This window comes from Nomascus leucogenys, chromosome 9 (assembly GCF_006542625.1).
Source record: "Nomascus leucogenys isolate Asia chromosome 9, Asia_NLE_v1, whole genome shotgun sequence".
Taxonomy (NCBI): domain Eukaryota; kingdom Metazoa; phylum Chordata; class Mammalia; order Primates; family Hylobatidae; genus Nomascus; species Nomascus leucogenys.
In genome coordinates, this window is record NC_044389.1 from 66,267,552 (window position 1) to 66,290,966 (window position 23,415).

Below are 23,415 nucleotides of genomic sequence, written 5' to 3' on the forward strand. Positions count from 1 at the left end.
TTGGCAAACCTTCAATAAATGGTAGTTTATTGTCACCCTTATTATTGTCATTGAGTGTAACAAAAGAAAATATACACTTCTGGCCGAGTGCAGTAGCTCACGCCTGTAATCCCAGCACTTCGGGAGGCTGAAGTGGGCGGAGCACCTGAGGTGAGGAGCTAGAGACCATTCTAGACAGCATGGTGAAACCCTGTCTCTACTAAAAATACAAAAATTAGCCAGGCGTGGTGGCACATGCCTGTAGTCCCAGTGACTGGGGAGGCTGAGGCAGGAGAATCGCTTGAACCCGGGAGATGGAGGCTGCAGTGAGCCGAGATTGCACCACTGCACTCCAGCCTGGGCAACAGAGCGAGACTCTGTCTCATAAAAAAGAAAATAAGGCCAGGTGCGGTGGCTCACGCCTGTAATCCCAGCACTTTGGAAGGCCATGGCAGACGGATCACCTGAGGTCGGGAGTTCGAGACCAGCCTGACCAATATGGAGAAACCCCATCTCTACTAAAAATACAAAATTAGCCGGGCGTGGTGGCGCATGCCTGTAATCCCACCTACTAGGGAGGCTGAGGCAGAATGGCTTGAACCTGGGAGGTGGAGGTTTGTGGTGAGCCATGATCGCGCCATTGCACTCTAGCCTGGGCAACAAGAGGGAAACTCCGTGCTCCTGTCTCAAAAAAAAAAAAACAAAAAAAACTTGTCAACATGATTATAAATTACTAGAAATTGTTATATAAAACCAAGTATAACAATGCTTATATATTTTTGGTGTTACTTCTTGTCATAATGAGATGGAGTTCAAAAGCTGCAGTGATGCTTGTGTGGAAAGGCTCTCACAAATGAAAGCATAAAGTCAGGGAGGGCCTTACCTTAGTCCTTCCTGAAAAAATACCAATGTGGAGATTGGAGGAGAGGGTGGCTAGGTTTGAAAAGGCTCATAATTGACCAAAACATGGGTGTGCTCCAACAGAAAAGCCTCTTTTGGGTGGTTGTTTAAATTTATAATGCAAAGCAGAAGAGGTTTGGACATTAGAAAGATCTTGAAGTTAATCATCTTAGAAATGGGCCAGCTGGCTTGTAGCTTGAAAAGAATCTAAAAAGAAAAAAATAAAATAAAACCTGACACCACACTGGAATTACTGACATTTTACTGTTTTGAAGCCTTATAAGAAGGAATTGCAGATACATTCTTTGATGCTTCAGCATAGTCAGATGACACCTTCAAAAATGCCACATTTGAATCTGATTTGCCTAAACTTTAATTTGGTTTAAAGCAATAGGTAGAAATCAGCTCTTTCTATATTTATATTTATAATATAAAATATATATTATAGATAGAGTGCTAAATACATATATGGAGAGAGAGAGAGAGAAAAGAGAGAGAGAGAGGGTCTTGCTCTGTTGCCCAGGCTGGAGTGCAGTAGCATGTGATCTCAGCTCACTCTAGCCTCATACTCCCAGGCTCAAGTGATCCTCCCACCTCAGCCTCCTAAGGAGCTGGGACCACAAGTATGTGCCACCAAGCCTAGCTAATTTTTAAATTTTTTGTAGAGATGGGGTCTTGCCGTGTTGTCCATGCTAAGCTTAATATTTTTCTAAATGGCGTGGTAGCCATTTGTCTCAATTCCATTCACTGAGTTATCCATCTTTTCCACTGTGACTTGAAGTGTCATCTGTATTAGCTGTTTTCTCTGCTGTACCCACTTCTCTGTCTTCTGAAAAACCAAAACCCAAACCTAAACCCTATATCCTGCTCATAGGGGTGGGAAATGGACCCACAAGGGACTAATGAGAACCCTTCCTGGGGATTTTTCTAACTAGAGTTGGCAGCAGAGAGCTCTTTTTGCTTTCATCTTGAAGCCATAAGGAAGCAAGCCTGGTGCCGCCCCACAAAGAAGAGATGGTGAGTATGGATGGTGTTAGGATTCTCTGGTTCTAGCTGCCCCAAGGCCAATTCTATTGCTGGCTACTGTTTGAGAGCATGGCCACTAAACGTCCCTTTTTGCTTAAGCTACATATGCTTGCATTTCTATTACTAAAAACTGAAAAACCACGTTTATTATTATTATTATTATTATTATTATTTTGAGATGGAGTCTTGTTCTGTCGCCCAGGCTGGAGTGCAGTGGTGCGATCTCGGCTCACCGCCTCCTCCGCCTCCTGGGTTCAAGTGATTCTCGTGCCTCAGTCTCCCGAGTAGCTGGGACTACAGGCATGTGCCACCACGCCAGGCTAATTTTTTGTATTTTTAGTAGAGATGGGGTTTTGCCATGTTGCCCAGGCTGGTCTCAAACTACTGAACTCAGGCAATCTTTCCATGTCGGCCTCCCAAATTGCTGGGATTATAGGCATGAGCCACTGCGCCCAGTCTATTACATTAAATTCTTAAATGTATTTAGGTCTATTTCTATTCCCCACTTTGTTCCTCCCCACTTATCTACTTCTCTAGAACTAAACTGTTTCAGTTTCTTTACATTTTAATATCTTTTAGGGCTAATCACCCACCATTACACTTGATACAATCTTTTATTGAGATTGACCTGGAGAAACACTGATAGAAGTGTGTGTGTGTGTGTGTGTGTGTGTGTGTGTGCAGATTGTCCTGAACTGCAGATACAGGTATTCAATTACTGTAAAGGTACCCTTCTCCCTGCCCCCTTACCTCTAATCTTCAATTAATAAATTAATCTTGGATTATGAATCAGTTTTTTACAAACTTGTTAGCAAGAATCAGACCTTTGGCCTGGCACAGTGGCTCACGTCTGTAATCCCAGCACTTTGGGAGGCCAAGACGGGCAGATCACTTGAGCCCAGGAGTTCGAGACCAGCATGGACAACATGGCAAAATTCCTTCTCTACAAAAATTAGCTGGGCAGTGACACGCACCTGTAGTTCCAGCTACCTGGGAGGCTGAGGTGGGAGAATCACTTGAGCCCAGAAGTGAGCCTCGAACTAGGTGACAGAGCAAGACCCTATCATCTCAAAAAAAAAAAAAAAAAAAGAATCAGAGCTTCACTTAATTGGGCAAACTAGTAAACCTGGGGTTTCTAGACTTAAAAAAAATCCTCAAGACTGGACTATGGCCCATTGTGAATGCAACTCAGAGGCTGGTCCAAACAGCAGCAGGCTAGCCAGCTGCTGTTTCACCATCTTTGTAGCTGCAACAAATGGAACATGTGCAGCGAAGCCCAGGATTCTACTAGGACATTAGGATGCCATACTTTGACTTGTGTAAGGAAATGCAGGGATGGGAGTGGGGCAAGGATGATGGAATGTAATGCTAAAGATAAAATCAAGGACAGGTGTAAGGAACACTTAGGAAGGAATAAAATGGACAAATTTACCAAGACACTATTGTATAATGATTAAGTGTGTGGATGTTACACTGGGGCTGCATGGGTCTGAATCCTCGCTCTGTGACTAACTAGTTTATGACCTTGGGAAAGTTACTTTAGTTTCTCTGTGTGTCAGTTTATTCATCTGTAAAATGAGGATAATAATAGTACCTGTCTTACAGGTACTATTGTATAAGAAATTAGTTCATATAAAGCACTTAAAAGAGTTCCTGGCACATAGATATTTTCTGTGTGTTTACCTAGTACTCTAGGTAAATGACTACTAGATTACAATGGCCTAAAATGTTAAGGCACAAATAACTTAGACTATGGATCTATTTGCAAAGTTTCCAATGGATGTTTCTTAGACAGGTGGGTTGATCGTTAATCAAACAAGTTCAGTACTCATAAATATTGCTAGTTAACACTTTTTTCTTGCACTAGTGTCATCTACCTTTGAGCTATGATTGTGAAAAGGGAGAGGCAATATTTAAATTGTGTTTAAAGAAAAGCTTCCAATTGTTAACTGTGGGTAGCATTCATTCTTCACTGAGATTCCTACTTCGTGCAGTGAAGTGTGTGGGTGCTGGTCGCATACATACATGGAGGACTTGGACATCCAGATTATAAAGTAGTGGCAGCAAAAAGACCTGGGCATAAATGTGGGGTCTATGATGCTTATAGGAGGGCACCCAGATATGGGGTAGGGGTGAGGATGAACCTGGAACAATGTCATAGATGAGACAGTATTTTAGCATTTTTTAGTTAATCCTTGAAGTATTAGTGCATTTTAAAGATAATTTTCAGGCATTGGAAATAACATAAAGCAGTTAGGAAATGGAGGGTTTGGAAATCCTAAGGAAAATTCTGGGGATTTCAAATAGTCCAATTTGATGAAAGAAATGGGTAAGAGAATAATGAAAGATCTGGATACAAAGGTTGAGCACAATGTTGATGAACTTGAATTTCATTTTGTGGTGGACACTGTAGTCTGTTTAGCAGATAAATAATGTGTAAGTATTCCAAAGAATGAATTGTTAGTGGGAAGAGGTATATTCAAACATTATTCATAGTTCTTAATGTATAATTAAAATGTATTTTTTCATTTATAAAGTATAAGTTATCTTTAATAAAACACATGTACAATAAATAATTCATATGTGAAAATGCTCATCAGATAGCTTCATGCTTTGTCAGTGGAAGAAGCCACAGCACCAGGGAAATCAGAAGGCAATCTTAGCAGCTCTTCTACCTCTTCTTGCAGGGCCTCTGCTTTTTCATGCAACAGCATCTACATTAAAAAATTAAGACATGAGGCCAAAATATGCATTGCTAGAGAATTGCCAACAATTTTACCACTGTCCATTGAACACCTGAATCCTTACACATCAGAAATCTAGACATTAAAACTATAATGAGATTGAAAAATGGCCACTTAAGAATAAACGATTATAGTCAATGAAGATGAGGCATTTAGTTAAAACCATTTTAGCTGATCACTGCCTTTTAGTATATCAAAAATAAAGGAGCTTTAATTCTCCCAAAGATTTGTTTTATTGAAGACTCAGCCACTTAAAAATTAAGTTTTAATCTATAAAATCTAAGACAATTTTGCAAAAATTTAATTAGCTCCTGAAAAATGTTATCCTTTATATATATGCATTTTATTATTCCTCAAAATTTAGTATGCTTTTAAAAAGCTACCAGTATTTCAAATAAAAGTTTTATTCAAGTTCCTAAACTTAAAACTGTTGATTTCAAAAGCAACATAATGAGCCAAAAAAGTATTTCCAAACATGGCATATAAAAGATGTCAATGAATTTTTGCCAAATAATAAGCTATATAGGTCAATAACAATAATAAGTAAACTACACAAAACCCTTGTGTTAGTATTACTATAATACAGAGAATATAAACAACCTCAAATTCCTTGTTGTTTAAAAAAGCCCACCAATTTCTGGAAGAATAAATTCCGCTCCCCCACCTTTTTTTTTTTTTTTTTTTTTTTTTTTTTAAGACGGAGTAGTGCTCTGTGGCCAAGCTGGAGTGCAGTGGCATGATCTCGGCTCACTGCAGCCTCCGCCTCCTGGGTTCAAGCGATTCTCCTGCCTCAGCCTTCTGAGTAGCTGGGACTACAGGCACGCACCACCACACCTAGCTAATTTTTGTATTTTTAGTAGAGATGGGGTTTCACCATGTTGGCCAGGATGGTCTCCACTGCTTGACCTCATGATCTGCCTGCATCGGCCTCCCAAAGTGCTAGGATTACAGGTGTGAGCCACCATGCCCAGCCTCTTTTTTTTTTTTTAAATTAAAAAAAATTTAAAAAGCTTTTTTGTAGACTGGATCTCCCTATGTTGTCCAGGCTGTTCTCAAACTCTTGGGCTCAAACGATCCTCCTGCCTTGGCCTCCCAAAGTGCTGGGATTATAATGTGAGCCACTACACTCAGCCAAAACCAGTTTCTTGAGCTCCCACCCAAGTGTTTGCAGAGATCCAGATGGGGTTGAGAAAAAAACCCACATGAACAAGATAAGAGGGAAATAGAGGGTCTAAAATGAAATAAAATCACCTCCAGAGAGAAAAAGCCTACCCAAAAATAAAAATACTGAAAAAAGAAGGTTGGTTGATTAAAGCATTGTTTATAGGAAGATATTTTAAATGCATGTGGGACTCTAGGAGGCAGTCTTGGAAAGGCAATGCTTTTAGGGGAGAGAATGGGTGAAAATGGAGGTGTCTTTTGGAAGCTCAGCCATGAGGGGAAGAGGAAAAAAGGACAAAATTTACCATCTTGTAGGGCAAAAGGGAATTAAACAAACAAACAGACAAACAAACAAACAAAAAAACAAACAAAAAAACAAAGGACACAAACCCTCCTTGCATTCCTCTCCCACCCCGTCATCCATTAAAGAAAAATACTTTGCTACTCTGACAGAAGAGAACACTCTTTTTTTTTTTTTTTTTTTTTTGAGACGGAGTCTCACTCTGTCGCCCAGGCTGGAGTGCAGTGGCGCAATCTTGGCTCACTGCAACTTCCGCCTCCTGGGTTCACACCATTCTCCTGCCTCAGCCTCTCCGAGTAGCTGGGACTACAGGCACCCGCCACCACACCCGGCTAATTTTTTGTATTTTTAGTAGAGACGGGGTTTCACCGTGGTCTCGATCTCCTGACCAGAAGAGAACACTCTTGAACCGGGATCTCATAAACCATTCCAAATGACTGTGTTGTCCAAGATATGCAGAGGCACAAGCAGTTTTCATCTATACAAAACTACTAGATAAAAAGAAAACAAGGCCAGGCGTGGTAGCTCATGCCTGTAATCCCAGCACTTTGAGAGGCCGAGGTGGGCAGATCACGGGGTCAGGAGATCGAGACCATCCAGGCTAACACAGTGAAACCCCATCTCTACTAAAAATACAAAAAAAAAAATTAGCCGGGTGAGGTGGTGGGCGCCTGTAGTCCCAGCTACTTGGGAGGCTGAGGCAGGAGAATGGCGTGAACCCGGGAGGTGGAGCTTGCAGTGAGCTGAGATTGCGCCACTGCACTCCAGCCTGGGCAAGAGGGCGAGACTCTGTCTCCAAAAAAAAAAGGGAAAAGAAAACAAATAAGAACCCAAACTCTTCAGCTCATAAAAATTTCCCTCCCTGAAAGCAAACCATGAAGCAGAAAAACTGTAACACAACACTCCAAACAAAATTAAATATTCTCAAATAAAAATCTGGAGATATGAGGAGGAGTAGAAATGCTCTCTAAATAAGAAGTTAAAAAACTAAGAACCTGGACAAAAGCTGGAAGAAATGATACAAAAGTTGACTGAGCTCAGGAATGAAATAAAAGAAAAAGGCAAAATCATATGAGAAATAAAAACTAATAACTATAACTAAATAACTGGGTATCCATAGAAAAACAGATTTAAATAAAAAACCTAATTAGGGCCATTGAACAAATTTAAAAAGCAGGAAAACAACAAAGAGAATAAAAATGAGATAGGCCGGGCATGGTGGCTCACACCTATAATCCCAGCACTTTGGGAGGTTGAGGCAGGAGGATTGCTTGAGGCCAGAAGTTAGAGACCAGCCTGGGCAATGTAGTGAGACCAAGCCTCTACAACAACAACAACAACAAATTAGCCAGGAATGGCGGCCCATACCTATAGTCCCAGCTACTCAGGAGGCTAAGGTGGGATTGCTTGAGCCTGAAGTTCAAGGCTGCAGCGAGGGTGCCACTGCACTCTAGCCTGGGTGACAGGGACCTAGTTCCTCCCCACTCCCCCTAAAAAAATATCTGTGAGGGAAGGAGAGGAATTAAAATGGAATACCAGTAGAATTTGTGTTTCAAATGTATAACAGCCATACTGAAGCATTTTTTTTTAAACCCCAAACCAAGTAACATTTTAACACATATAGTTGAGATCAAGAGGGAAATAATCTCAAATTGCTGTGGAATGGCTTTACCCACAGGGAGCAGAAGGCAATGACAAACTGGGTTGCATCTAGCAAAGAGTAACTAGGATAGTGAATGGCCTAAAACTTGATTATTTAATACAGACAAAAGCAACAGAAAAGAGAAACCCTTGGGGGCAATAAGAGCTGTTTTTGAACATGTGAAAAACAGCATACAAACAAAAAAAGAGTCCAGTTCCAGAGGTGGTACTCTGATGCAATGGTAGAAATTTTTCTAAGAAGGCAAAATTTAGCCTCAGTATATCAGAATAATTTTTGTAACACTAAGAACGTACAAAAATAGAACAACCTAATTTTTGATAATGCAAGCTCCTTGTCAGTGATGGCGCTCAAAGGTGGAGAGATGAGATGTCGGGATGCTGAGGAAAGGATTCCTGTGAAGAGAACTTTGGGAGGCAGAGCTCAGTGACTTCCAGGGTTCTTTTTACTTCAATGAACCCTTGAAATTGTCTTTTTTTTTTTTTTTTTTTTTAGACAGACTCTCACTCTGTCACCCAGGTTGGAGTGCAGTGGCGTAATCTCGGCTCACTACAACCTCCACCTCCTGGGTTCAAGTGATTCTCATGCCTCAGCTTCCTGAGTAGCTGGGATTACAGGTGTGGGCCTACAGGTGTGGGCCATCATGCCTGGCTAATTTTTATATTTTTAGTAGAGACAGGGTTTTACCATGTTGGCCAGGCTGGTCTCAAATTCCTGGCTTCAAGTGATCCACCTGCCTTGGCCTCCCAAAGTGCTGGGATTACAGGAGTGAGCCACCAAACCCAGCCATTTTTTTTTTTTTTTTTTTTTTTTTTTGGACAGAGTCTTGCTCTGTTGGCCAGGCTGGAGTGCAGTGGTATGATCTCGGCTCACTGCCATCTCCGTCTCCTGGGCTCAAGCAATTCTCCTGCCTCAGCCTCCTGAGTAGCTGGGATTACAGGCGTGTGCCACCAAGCCTGGCTAATTTTTGTATTTTTAGTAGAGATGGGGTTTCACCATGTTGGCCAGGCTGGTCTCGAACTCCTGACCTCAGGTAATCCACCTGCCTCGGCCTCCCAAAGTGCTGGGATTACAGGCATGAGGCACCATGCCTGGCATTTTTTTTTGGGGGGGGACAGGGTCTCACTCTGTCATCCTAGCTCACTGCAGCCTTGAACTCCTGGGCTCAAGCGATCCTCCTGCCTCAGTCTCCTGAGTAGCTAGAACTACAGCACAAACCACCACACCCAGTTAGTTTTTCAATTTTTTTGCAGAAACAGAGTCTCATTATGTTGCCCAGGCTGGTCTCAAACTCCTGATTTCAAGCCATCCTCCCATCTTGACCTCCCAAAGAGCTGGGATTACAGGCATGAGCCACCACTGAAATTTTCTTTATTTTTTAGCAGGTCCTTTTTCTGTTTAGCAAAGCTTGTGTACAGATGCACTATTTTTACTCACAAATATGAGTATGTACTTTTGTATCTATACAAATAAACAGTTATGCAATGCGAAATGTTTTTGTTCTGATGTCTACAATACAAGGAAATAACACTACACAAGATTATTAAAGTTAAAAAATGGTTTGTTTGCTTACCTTTGCTGATGAAACAATTTGCTTGGCTTGGCGTCTTGATAAATGATCAATTGTCCTTACGAGCACTTCAGGATTTGCATTAGCTAAGTGCATTAGACTTTTGTAACCTGCACTGTGTAACTGTTTTGCTCGACCCTGAAAAGTGTTACAAAAATCAGTAGGATAATAGTTTGGGATTAGAAAAAAGAAAATTAAGCACTTTACTGAAAAGAACGAAAACTGCATGTAAGAGACTGGGATAAACTAAGATAATAAAGTAAATATGAAGAGATAAGACATGAGAATCCTGAAGAATTTTAAAAAATGCATTTGGGTGGTTCCAAACTGACTACAAGGTAACTGTAGTTCTACACAGCTTGAGTCAACTGACGTGTGCTGCAATCAAGAATAGAAACCCACTAAAGCACTTAGGTTGGTGGCATCATCTCATATCCTCAAGTAAAATGTTCCAGTCCAGTATCTTTCTTTCTTTATTCTTTTTCTTTTCTTTTCTTATTTTTTTTTTTTTTTTTGAGACAGAGTCTTGCTTTGTTGCCCAGGCTGGAGTGCAATGGTGCGATCTTGGCTCATGGCAACCTCCACCTCCCACGTTCACAAAATTTTCTTGCCTCAGCCTCCCAAGTAGCTGGGATTACAGGTGCAAGACACCACACCTGGCTAATTTTTGTATTTTTAATAAAGATGGGGTTTCACCATGTGGGCCAGGTTGGTTTTGAACTCCTGACCTCAAGTGATCCACCCACCTTGGCCTCCTAAAGTGATGGGATTACAGCATGAGCCACCTCATCCGGCCAAGTCCAATATCTTTCAGTGCTCTTACCATCTCCTCAGGGGACCACTGGTTCTCTCTCTCTCTCTCTCTCTCTGTGTGTGTGTGTATCCTAAATAGAACTCCTCTGACTCAAGAACGGAATAACAGAGAATAAACTGAAGTTGAGGGTTGGCTGAAAATAGAAAGCTGGAAAACCAGTTGCGAACCCTTTCTTCTTACTCTCTTAGAAAAAATACAAATGACCCTTGCTGCCACTGAATCACCATTACCTTAAACAAGCACTGATTCCAAACTGACAGAAGGTAATTCTTCGAAGGAGTGGAGGAAGGAAGAAGTGTTAAGGACAATTAGTAGCACAACATACTTGGAGACAGTCACCCCCACCCTTCCTGTTATGTTTTTTTTTCACAACTGAGATTTTTCATCAGGTATGCCATCTAGTAACAGTGGATTTCTGGAAGGCCATAGCAGCTATTTGTTTTAAATAAAAAATTCCCATGACAAATGAGCAATAAGGCTCTTGCTATCACTTCTTCTATATTAAGACTTCACAAAATAATAAAACCTGGCTTCTGTATTAATTCGACATAATTTCAACTGGGAAACCAGCAAGCTACTGACCTCTAAAACTCCAGTAACTTCCATGAGAGGGATTAATTCTGCCTTTACACAGTAAGTCAGCTTCTTGGTAAGTTCTACCAAAAGGGCTCTGTAAACCCAAAACTCCTCAAGCTCCTGTAGAACACAAAGAAACATATAAAATTTAAATTTTGTAAGTTATTTCAAAGTTTGGTTTGCGTGATAGGGGGCTCAGAGAGAATGTTCCTTATATAAGTTCTGGAACTTGAGTTAAGCCAGAGATGAAAGATGATTCTAAGCAAAACAGATGTAAAGAAACATGGTAAGGACCCCGAGGAATCTGAGGAACTGGTTTTAGGATGAGGAAAAGAATGAAAATTGAAAAATAAGTCAATAAAAAGAGTTCTGGTCATTTTAATCAAAATACCTGGAAGCAAATGCATAGTTTTTCTTTCCCAAGTCACTAAAAACAATTCCTACATCTGGGAATTTATCCTGAAGATGAATATTAAATATGGAAATATCCAAATGCAACATGATGTTCAATGCAACAATACAATAATAAAAATACTGGAAGCCATGAGTCAATAACTGTTAAAGCTAGATGGGTAAATGGGAATTCAATATAATATTTTGTCATAGATATCTGCAATATTCTATTACAGTAGTTTTATTTTAAAGGTCCTTTTCTAGCCTTTGGATATCACTGTGAGAGTACATGATGAATGGAACAGCATTAGCTAGCCATCTTGTGACCACTAAGAAATCAACGTAATGAAGATGGCAGAGTAAAAAGAAGAAAACCTTGAACAGAACTATTGAATCAATTAACCCTGAAGCTGCCTTAGTTCTGGCATGCCTGTTATATAAAATAATTATTTTTTCTTATTGTTTAAACCTTGATGGGTTTTTCTGCAACTTGTAGTTAAAAGCATCTTAACTAAGACAATTAATCTGCCATTTCGTACCATTTATAACTTTTTAAAATAAAAAATACCTTGAAACAAGCTTGTCCAACCTGTGGCCCACAGGCCACATGCGGCCCAGGATGGCTTTGAATGTCACCCAAAACAAATTTGTAAACTTTCTTACAACATCATGAGATTTTTTTTTTTTTTTTTAGCTCATAAGCTATTGTTAGTGTATTTTATGTGTGGCTCAAGATGATTCTTCTTCCAGTGTGGCCCAGGGAAGCCAAAAGATTGAACACCCCTGCCTTGAAATATTGAAAGTAGAACAGGTGTGGTGGCTCATGCCTGTAATCCCAGCACTCTGGGAGGCCAAGGTGGGAGGACCACTTGAGTCCAGGAGTTTGAGGCCAGCCTGGGCAACACAGCAAGATCCCTGTCTCTATTGATAATAATTTGAAAAATTATATACATGTAATATATATCACATAATTATATAATATTTATATTATTTTATATGTAATTATATAATTATGATATATATAAATGAAGTTAATTAATTAGAGTACAAATTGTCAGCTGGATTTTTCTTAGGATTAGCCATCAAATTATTGCTGTTTTTCTTGATGCTTTTTGGAGTTTTTTACTTGAACAATTCTATAAGGCTCAAGTCCTCATAGTTGCAATGAAAACAAAGGGAAAAAATATTAGGGAGAGCATCTTTAAATATAAAAAACAACAAACATAGAAAACTTAAGAAAATACATTTTAAAGGCTAGCTTCTTCTTGTTACCCATAATTTTTGTCTTCTGTTTAACTACCATGTGCTCGGGGGTATAAACCAACATTTAAAAATCAGCACAAGTAAAAGATATTTAGAAAGCTAAATTTGTTAAAATAATTATCATTCAATCGAAAGCCAAGTATTTTTGAATTATTTACTCCCTTCATTAGCACATATGATAGAATTAATTGCCATATACATATACAGAATATGAAGGTTTAAGAAAGGGAAAATGAAGTAAATTTTAAGTTTAGAAAACAATTCATGGGAAAAAAGTTTTAAAAAATTGACTTGGAGACAAATATGGAAAGGATTATTATGCCACCCAATAAGAAGAAATTTAAATGCAGCAAAAATGGCTTATATTATAAAAACATAAAAAAATTATCTGGATGTAAAAGCCTGGTAAGCTTTATTGTGCTATTTAAAGGAATTCTGAAAGCTTATTTTAATAAAGTCTTAAATCCATCGCAAATGCATATGGCCAGTATAAGGTTTTCTTCTTAAATTGTTCTATAAAATACACATTTGATGTAAAAACTTTTAAATAGCTGCCTGACACTGGAAGCAAATATACTAAATTACAGTGGCAATCAAGAGAATATGGGGCCAGGCGTGGCGGCTCATGCCTGTAATCCTAGCACTTTAGCAGGCCAACCTGGAGGATCACTTCAGCCTGAAGTTCAAGACCAGCCTGGGCATCATAGTGAGACCCCCCCCTACCATTTGTACAAAAAAAAATTTTAAATTGGCTGGGCGCTGTGGCTCATGCCTGTAATTCCAACACTTTGGGAAGCCCAGGCAGGCAGATCACTTGAGATCTGGAGTTCGAGATCAGCCTGACCAATATGGTGAAACTCTATCTCTACTAAAAATACATAAGTTAGCCGGGAGTGGTGTTGTGTGACTGTAATCCCAGCTACTCTAGAGGCTGAGGCAGGAGAACTGCATGAATCCGGGAGGTGGGGGTTGCAGTGAGCCAAGATTGCGCCACTGCACTCCAGCCTGAGACTCCATCTCAAAAAAAACAAAAAAAATTAGCCAGGTGTGGTGGCACATGTCTATGATCCCAGCTACTTAGGAGGCTGAGGCAGAAGGATCACCCGAGCCCCGGAGGTCAAAGCTGCAGTGAGCCTGGATTGCACCACTACACTCCAGCCTGGGCATCAGAATGAGACCCAAGTAGCTGGGACCACAGGTGTGTGCCACCATGCCTGGCTAATTTTTGTTATTGTTTGTAGAGACAGGGTTTTGCCACATTGCTCAAGCGGCTGGTCTCGAACTCCTGGGCTCAAGTGATCCACCTGCCTCAGCCTCCCAAAGTGCAAGGATTACAGGCAGGAGTCATGGCATCCAGTCAAAATTAAATTTTTTTAAAAAGAGAATAAAGTACTAAATAGTCGCATGGTAGCTGTTGGATATAGGTCACTTACTAACCAAACACCTGACATTTTTATTACTCAGGTGAAAGACATTCACATGGAATCTACATCAATAGGTTGTTTTTAACAGTTAATTCCAAATACCTGAAACTATTAACGGTGGCTTTAAGAGTTGGGTTAAAAAGACACTTTTCATTATGTGTTTTAGTTGACTTAGTAATTTTTGTATTGTTACCATAAGTACATAATAGTAGTTTCATAAACAGATAAAAACAAAGGTGCATTTTAAATAGTTTTTTAGTGCTCTGTAATAACAGAATATGTCAACAAGGAGAAAATGCTGACATACTGACTAACTGGCTTATTAGTTTAGTAACAGTTAAAACCAGAAGATGCACAAAGTACATATCATATATTCAATGAAATTACCTCACAGAAATGTAACACACAAGATGAGAATGAGGCAGCTCCAGTGAGAAGATTTTGTATATATCCTCGAGGCATATTAAATTTTTCAGATACAGTCCAAATGTTGGTCTCTTTGAGCAAGGTATAAAGAACAAAAGACAGGTATAGCCTGTTGACAACGTCCTTGTCCACCTTCTAGAAAGACACAATCAAATAAATTCGTTTATTAGACCTGCTAAAAATGTATGTTATTAAAATTGGACAAGAGGAAAACTGAAGTTGTATTACAGAATAGCAAGGATAGAATAATTCCATAGAAACAAAACTAATTTCTAATAGATGTACTTCAGATTAATTCAAATTTATTATCATTTTTCCAACTGTTAAAAAAAAGATAAGCCCAGGCAGAGTGGCTCATGCCTGTAATCCCAGCACTTTGGGAGGCTGTGGCAGATGGATCGCAAGAGCCCAGGAGTTTGAGATCAGCCTGGGCAACATGGCAAAACTCCGTCTCCACAAAAAAACAAACTAACAAAAAACATGGCTGGGTGTGGTGGTGTGCACCTGTAGTCCTGGCTACTTGGGAGGCTGAGGGATCACTTGAGCCCAAGAGACAGAGATTGCAGGGAGCCGAGATAGCACCACTGCATTCAGCCTGGGCGACAGAGTGAGACCCTGTCTCAAAAAAATAAAAATAAAAATAAATAAAAGTTAAAAGATAAACCAAATTATTTCCAATATAAATTAAACTTCCTTCTACAGGGAAGGAATTGTACCCCCTCTCCATCACTCCACAAAAAGAAATGTACAAATCCTAACCCCTAGTACCTGTGAATGTGATCTTACTTGGAAACAAGATATTTGCAGATACAATTAGTTAAGGATCTCTAGGTGAAATCATCCTGGATTTACAGTGGGCTCTAAATTCAATGATTAGTGTCCTTATAAGAGGAGAAGACACAGAGAGACACAGAGAAGGCAGCAATGCAAAGATGGAGACTGAGATTGGAGGGGTGCATCTATAAGCCAAGGACCACCAAGGACTGCCAGTAACCACCAGAAGCTAGGAGAGAGGCACGGATGGCTTCTTCCTCAGCGGCTCCTGAAGGAATCAACATTGCTAATACCTTGATTTTGGACTTTTGGTCTCCTGAACTGTGGGAAAATAAATTTCTGTTGTTTTAAGCCACCCATTTGTGGTAATTTGTTATGGCGGTTATAGAAAATGAATACAGGAAAGGAAGGAGTTGGGGAGAGAGACCTTTACAGTTACTTGGTATTTGTAAATTGTATATGTATGTGATTATTATAATAAATTAGACAAATGTACTTTAGATAAATATGTTAATAAGCTTGTCTATATTATAAACTAAGAGTAAATATTAGATCCTATGATTTCCACACGGTCCAAGCTAAAACACCTGAAAGAGATAGAAAAATGCTTCCTGTAGTTGATGATTTAGATTCTGTGTACCTGCTTTTGTCTGTGGTGCCTAATGACCATATTTGTGCATAAAGGATTTCACAGCTAGTATCAAGCTTAGAAACTAATTAATTCTTAAAATCGAGGGAAAAAAGACGAACTTAAAAAAGAAAAAGTAGATATAAAAAATAAAATTAGAGGTTGGGAGTGGTAGCTCACACCTGTAATCCCAGCACTTTGGGAGGCTGAGGCAGGAGGATCTCTTAAGTTCAGGAGTTCAAGAACATGGGCAACATGGTGAAACTCTGTCTCTATTTAAAAAAAAAAAAACTGTAAAATAATAAAAAATAAAATAAAATATAAAATTATATCCTCCACCATAGTAAAAGAATGGAATGAGAACTTACGGTGACAAATTGAAGGATGTATGAGTTACATATTCTGCATGTTGATACTGGATCACTTTTTTAAAAGCATTAAGCTGAAAAAGTATGACAGCTGAACATCAAGTAGGAAAAGAAAGCTATTTAATTTCCCAATTTTAGTGCATCTTCAGTACTAACTATAAATTGAGTCAATGTAGGTTTTTTCTTAGAATGTATTTCCTAAGCCAAGAAAAATGATATAATTATTATATGGCAAAATACAATGCTTTATGCCAATTTCAAGATCTTCTGCGGCAGGGCACAGTGGCTCACGCCTGTAATCCCAGCACTTTGTGAGGCTGAGGTAGGCATATCACCTGTGGTCAGGAGTGTAAGATCAGCCTGGCCAACATGGTGAAACCCCGTCTCTACTAAAAATACAAAAATTAGCTGTGTGTGGTGGCGGGGCACCTGTAATCCCAGCTACTTGAGAGGCTGAGGCAGGAGAATTGCTTGAACTTGGGAGGCGGAGGTTGCAGTGAGCTGAGATCGTGCCATTGCACTCCAGCCTGGGCCACAAAAGTGAGACTGTCTCAAAAAAAAAAAAAAAAAAAAAAAAAAAATCTTTTGCAAGAAATCAAGAATGTTCAAAAAAGACTGGGGGGCGCCTCTTTTTCAATGTGGAGAAATCAATTAGATTTTAAGTATTTAAATATGTTCCCTAGAGTTTTAAAAAATTATACCTCCAAAACATTAAACTAGTAATTAATCCATTTGTAATTAAGATAAATTCACGTCCATACTATTTTAAATATGTATCAATTTGGCAAATATTTGTTGACTATATTACATTAAATGCAACAAAAATAAACTCTGGATTCAAGCTTAAAAAGATATACTATTCTAATAAGATTTTTGCATGTTTATTATTATTTGATAATTATTTCCAAATTAATGATATTGTTTTTATTTTACATTTTAGAGTTTGATATAAAAGGTTTAAGAAATATTTTTATTCAGCATTTTGAAGGTCTAAACAACATAGCCATTTCCAAAGTAAAAGACCCAATCTAAAAATGGTGATAACATGAATGCTTAAGTACTACAGATACTTTTATTTTTATTTTTGAGACAGGGTCTCACTATGTTGCCCAGGCTAGCCTGAAACTCCTGAGTACAAGCAAATCTTTTGCCCTAGCTTCCTGAGAAGCTAGGAGTACAGGTGTGTGCCACTGTGCTGGGCTCACGGAATTTTTTTTTTTTTTTTTTTTTTTTTTGAGATGGAGTCTTGCTGTGTCACCCAAGCTGGAGTGCAGTGGTGCGATCTTGGCTAACTGCAACCTTTGCCTCCCAGGTCATGTGAGTCTCCTGCCTCAGCCTCCTGAGTAGCTGGGATTACAGGTGCCCACCATCACACATAGCTAATTTTTGTATTTTTAGTGGAGATGGGGTTTCACCATGTTGGTCAGGCTGGTCTGGAACTCCTGACCTCATGATCACTCACCTCGGCCTCCCAAAGTGCTGGGATTATAGGCATCAGCCACTGTGCCCGGCCCATTATTTTTTATTTTATGACACAGTGATGCATGGGACACTGCACCATCAATTTAAGTGTAAGTAAACATCATCTTCCATTTTACAAAATGAAATCCGTACTGTCTATGCAAATTTAAAAGGTATAGGGGAGGTTGGATGCGGTGGCAAATCCCAGTGCTTTGGGAGAACGAGGCGGGTGGATCACCTGAGGTCAGGAGTTTGAGACCAGCCTGGCCAGCATGGTGAAACGCTGTCTCTCCTAAAAATACAAAAATTAGCCAGGCATGGTGGCGGGCGCCTGTAATCCCAGTGACTCAGGAGGCTGAGGCAGGAGAATTGCTTGAACCCGGAAGGCGGAGGTGTCAGTGACCCAAGATCATGCCGCTGCGTTCCAGCCTGGGCGACAGAGTGAGACTGCACTTCAAAAAAAAAAAAAAAAAAAAGGTGTGGGGGGAAAATGGAAGGTAACTAGGTTTCAATGTAAATTGGATTGCCAAATAAAATTTAAAATGAAAAAAAAAAAGTGTATCACAAGGGGGAAAATAACATTATCTTAAGGAAATCGAAGGTATGGTTATGAAAGAATTACTTCAATTTCTCTTAAAGTTAGTATATGCATTTGATAACTTGCTTCATGCCTGCTGACTGAATTTTAAAACATCAAAATATAAGATATCACACAAACGAGTATTAGCTTATCCCCTTTAACCTTCTAAAATGCTTTACGTAATATAAGTACTAGACTAGGAGTTCTTTGAGGATGACAAAAGCAGTAACAAAAAACCCAGACCCATCCTATCTTAGAATCCTTGATAGCAAATAGAAAGCCTAATATAAAGTTTCTAGAAAATGTATTTCCTCCTTTGAATTGAACTTATATCAGGATTGTGTAATATTATGAAAACATTTCATGCTACCCAAAAAAAGGCCATCACACCACCCAGAAATAAATGTTGTTTAAAAATATTCATACATTTTGGATGCTCAAGTATGTTTTAAGTAGTAAAATGAGCATTATACTAATTTAAAGGAAAACATGTAAACCAAAAAAGATCAATATAATGGTATTAATTTTGTTGAGTGAACTTAGTGAGTGAACTAAGTGTTGAGTGAACTTATTATTTCGGAAGAAAAAAAGAATGCAGTACCTTTCTGATGGCTTGGCCTGATGCTTTCTTCCCAATAAAGCTTTCAGAGACTCCAAGAATGGCAGCTACATTTTGTTCTGCTGGACTGAGTTGGCTGAACTACATGGAAAAACAGCAAATAGATGGAAGCATCAAAAAATCTGTCATGTGAACCAAATCCAGTATTTCTTTTGATATCACATTCTCATGATTCAGGATACAAAAAACAAGATAAATGTATTTGTAAATATTGCAGGTTTTAAAGTTATATCATTAGGATATAACATACTTTAGAATTACTTAAAGGCATAGCCACAAGTACTGGTTTCCATGGACTATATGATTATGTTTAATACCAGATGGCTGAGGGAGGGGAAGGAGAAGGAAAGGTTTTGAGAGTAATTGCATTATATAATGCCACTTAAAAAAAACTTACTTCCTGAGTAATGTAAACTCAGGAAGTTGAGAAGAGACGGAGAAAAGAAAAAAAAAAAACAGTAATGATTTAAAAATATGACATTAAAAAGAAAGTTAATTTTCTGTGATTAAAAGACGTATACTACCTCTGCCTAATAAACATTTTTGTTTCTGTTTTTGTTTTTTTTCTGAGACAGTCTCATTCTGTCACCCAGGCTGGAGTGCAGTGGCATGATCTCAGCTTACCGCAACCTCCGCCTCCTGGGTTCAAGAGATTCTACTGCCTCAGCCTCCTGAGTAGCTGGGACTACTGGTGTGCGCCACCATGCCTGGCTAATTTCTGTATTCTTTTAGAAGAGATGGGGTTTCACCGTGTTGGCCAGGCTGGTCTCAAACTCCAGACCTCAAGTGATCCTCCCACCTTGGCCTCCCAAAGTGCTGGGATTACAGGCATGAGCCACCACACGCAGCCCTAATATACGTTTATAGAGCTAGCCTGTTCACAGTAAAATCATAATGTACTGTATGTTACCACTTGGCTTTATAATAAGTATGGACAGTTCTACTTTGTGATAGGTTGTAAAATAAATATTCCTTTTCAGTTATTAACATCATTGGATTTAATGTATTATCATACTTGGCTCTGACCGAGCTTTCATGTAATTAAACTCTCAATCATCAGAGATGGTTTTCACTGTTTTCTTTGCATTCTAGGGATTATAAAATGCAGTGATCATAACAGTAACTTTCTGTGGGGAAATAGGACCATGGATAATCTTTTCTTCTTTTTTTTAACTTTTACTTTTTTCAATAACAAATATGTTTATATTTAAGAGAAAAGTAACATTAAAGTTAAACAAACCATAAATGCTGTTGCCAGATTACAATTTTTAAAATCTGAAAGAAAAAAATATCCAATTCCAAATATATTTTAATAGAGAAAAAAAGTGAACAATCACTTCATAAAAAGCATATAATAGGCCGGGTACAGTGGCTTACACTTGTAATCATAGCACTTTGGGAGGCCAACGTGGGAGGATCGCTTGAGCCTTGGAGTTTGAGACCAGCCTGGGCAACATGGCAAAGCCTCATCTCTAAAAAACAAAACAAAACAGCATGTAATAATTCATAAACGAAGTAGCCTAAGTTGAAAAACATTATATTCTTACCTGCCTGAAGTATATCATCCAATCAGGGTTACACTGTGAAACCAGATCATAGGGGGTTGTTAGGTAGATTAGATGAAGAAGGCTTTCAAGCACAAGTCCTTCAAGACCTTTCTTCAAGTCTCTGTAGAGGATGTCACAATAAGCTAAATCTATAGTTCCTAAAAGAAAGATACAAATATTCAATCTTTCACAATTACCAGAGGGGCAAAGAGATGGTTTTAAATAAAGTATTGTGTAGAAATTGCTTAAATATAGCAAAAAGTCTTCAAAATCTCTTATAACATCTTACTATATAACTATTTTGGAGGTCATTTTGATAGTACTCATCAACACTTAATAAGTACATACCTTCTGATCCAACTATTTTGGGAATCTAATCCAGAGAAACATTTCCATATGTACCCCAAAATACATAGAGATGTCCATGCAGCCTTGTTTATAACAGAGAAAAATCAGAAAGAATGCAAGTGTCCATCAACATCGAATGGTTAAATAAATTATGGTACATCCATACTATAGATGACTGTAGTATTAAAAGAAAAATGAGATAGATTTAAAGAGACTCATCTGTTAAGATGTTCATGATATCTTATGAGAAAAGCAATTTGGAAAAAAATATTTAAATGATGATTCTATTTGAAAAATAAATACACACACAAAAATATTTGAAAGAATACATATCAAACTGGTAGTAGTAGCTCGTGAAATGGGACAGCAATATGGCACTTTCCTTAACATAATTCTGAGTTCTTAGGTTTTTTTTTTTTAACAACAGACATGTATTATTTTTCACTAAAAAAGAGCCTCAGCCTGGGCACCATCGTGAAACCCCATCTCTACTAAAAATACAAAAATTAGCCAGGCATGGTGGCATGCACCTATAGTCCCAGCTACTCGGGGGGCTGAGGTTGGAGAATCATTTGAGCCCAGGAGACGGAGGTTGCAGTGAGCTGAGATTGCACCACTGCACTTTGGCCTCAGCAACAGAGCAAGACCCTGTCAAAAACAAGCAAACCAACCAACCAACCAAAACAACCCCCACAACACTTTATTCACTGTCATGAAACAATCTCTAAGACATTATATTCAGAAAAAAACCAAGTTGCAGGCCAAATGTGTTGTCTCATGCCTGTAATCTCAGCACTTTGGGAGGCAGGAAGATTACTTTAGGTGAGGAGTTTGAGACCACGCTGGCAAACATAGCGAGATTTTGTCTCTATACTTAAAAAAAGAAAAAAAATTTTTTTAATTTATAAAAAGTTTCAGAATAATATAAATGATTATTTGTTTAAAGACAAAAACTTAAAACTGTACATATGTACATATTATGCACTGAAATGAAATGTACAGAAAAGGTCTGGAAAGATACACACCAAATTGTTATTCTTGGTAGAATATTAAGATTTGTATGGTTGCTGGGAGGGAAGCATGAAGGAGGGATGCCTACCTTATTCTCGATATACTTCTGCAGTACTTTACTCATAATTCAAAACATTTTTCAACTTTTGAAAGTTGAAGGAGTTATCGTCTTATAAAATAAGATTAATGCAATTAATAAAAAATTATAAATACAACTTAAAGAAAGTATAATTTTTTATTTTTTTATTTTTGAGACAGAGTCTTGCTCTGTTGCCCAGCCTGGAGTGCAGTGGTGTGATCTTGACTCACTGCAACCTCAGCCTCCCAGGTTCAAATAATTCCTGTGCCTCAGCCTCCCAAGTAGCCGGGACTACAGGCATGTATCACCACGCCTGGCTAATTTTTTTTGTATTTAAAAGAGACAGTGTTTTACTATATTGGCCAGGCTGGTCTCAAACTCCCAACCTCAGATGATCCACCCCCGCTTGGCCTCCCAGAGTGTCGGGATTACAGGCATGAGCCACTGTGCCCAGCTTAAAGAAAGTATAATTTAATTTTCATTTTTTTCCAATGTGTTTCCTATGATCAATAAGATTTAGGTAAACTCTTACCCTTAAATGAAGCACGTCCCAACTTTGTAATATGAAAATTATATTGGACCTCTTCTTCAGACTTATAAATAGTGTCTTTTTGTAGGAGTCCTTTTTCTGTCAGGTATCTAAGTGATTCAACAGTTATTTCCCAGAGACTTTTTTCTTTCAATAAAATCTTTTGCTGAACACCAAAAAATGTACCATTCATGAAGTGATAGATGTCATCAAGATTTGTTGCAATCTGAAAAAATTCAGGACATCATTGGAGCATTTTCCTTAATTCAAGGCATCACCTTGAATGCATATTAATCAAGATAACTCACTTCCATACCTCACAGCTATTTAAATAAAAAATTAGTATTAAATCTACACAGTTGCATATATAAATTTATAATGGCAATTAAAAATTAACAAAAAATTTAGGGGGATGATAGTTATTATATTCATGCCTTTTACGAAAACATGTACCCATTTTTCATTCCAAAACTCCTTTGAATAGATCTTTAAATAATTTTTCACAATATCTTCAAAACTGTGCTATTTACTCCCCAACCAATTTTCACTAATTCTCACTCAGCCTCCTTTAGGGATCTTCCCTGCACTGCATTCCACCCACCTGTGAAAACATCCTTTAGCTCTAAAAGTTGCATTAAAAAAAAAAAAAGGAAAATACAACAGTTTCTGGGTGCAGCACATCAACATGGCACATGTATACATATGTAACAAACCTGCACGTTGTGCACATGTACCCTAGAACTTAAAGTATAATAAAAAAAAATAAAAAAACATAAAATAAATAAAAAAAAGAACTGAAAAAAATACAAGTTTCCACTAAAACAGCGTCAGACAATATTTTGCCTAAAATGTTACCTAAAAATAGTTGATCTCCACCTATTTTTGTCTCTCTCATTCCTATCTCCATTTCTTGTTCTTTCACTGTTATTCACTATTTATAACTTAAAATGGCAATCATAAGGAATACTTAACCCTCCATTTAGTATTCAGATGTAGAGCTGACTCTGAATTAGAATAATTTTTATTAGCCAATTTCAATGAAATCAGCATGTTATACTAAAATATAGTCAATCAATAAGTATATTTCTCTCTCTTACAATTCTGATGCTATTTCAACTGGAAAATGTAAGTCATAATTTCATATTAAACCAATATAAGGGGTAAGAAAAATATTATGGGGCACAGACATTTTCTATTGCTTCTTCCCACTTTAATAAAAATCATTATTAATATA

At 38.3% G+C, this 23,415-nt stretch overlaps 1 protein-coding gene across 7 annotated transcripts in view; it reads right to left on the reverse strand.

Annotated features, from left to right (window-relative positions):
* Nucleotides 1-760: 760 nt before the first annotated feature.
* Nucleotides 761-23,415, reverse strand: part of HELQ (helicase, POLQ like) — a 51,353-nt gene continuing 28,698 nt past the window's right edge. For 3 of the 7 annotated variants that reach the window (XM_012499575.2, XM_012499577.1, XM_012499576.2), the window contains 7 exons: nucleotides 22,185-22,407; nucleotides 20,215-20,372; nucleotides 18,650-18,748; nucleotides 14,199-14,372; nucleotides 10,738-10,851; nucleotides 9,345-9,479; nucleotides 4,402-4,619 (listed from right to left, as the gene is read on the reverse strand). In XM_012499575.2, the coding sequence (XP_012355029.1) occupies nucleotides 4,512-4,619; nucleotides 9,345-9,479; nucleotides 10,738-10,851; nucleotides 14,199-14,372; nucleotides 18,650-18,748; nucleotides 20,215-20,372; nucleotides 22,185-22,407 (1,011 nt within the window). In that variant the 3' untranslated portion in view covers nucleotides 4,402-4,511. Of the gene's footprint in view, nucleotides 1,087-4,401; nucleotides 4,620-9,344; nucleotides 9,480-10,737; nucleotides 10,852-14,198; nucleotides 14,373-18,649; nucleotides 18,749-20,214; nucleotides 20,373-22,184; nucleotides 22,408-23,415 lie in introns of those variants that run through there. The other 4 variants (XM_030819079.1, XM_030819078.1, XM_030819080.1 and 1 more) reach the window with 4 other exon arrangements.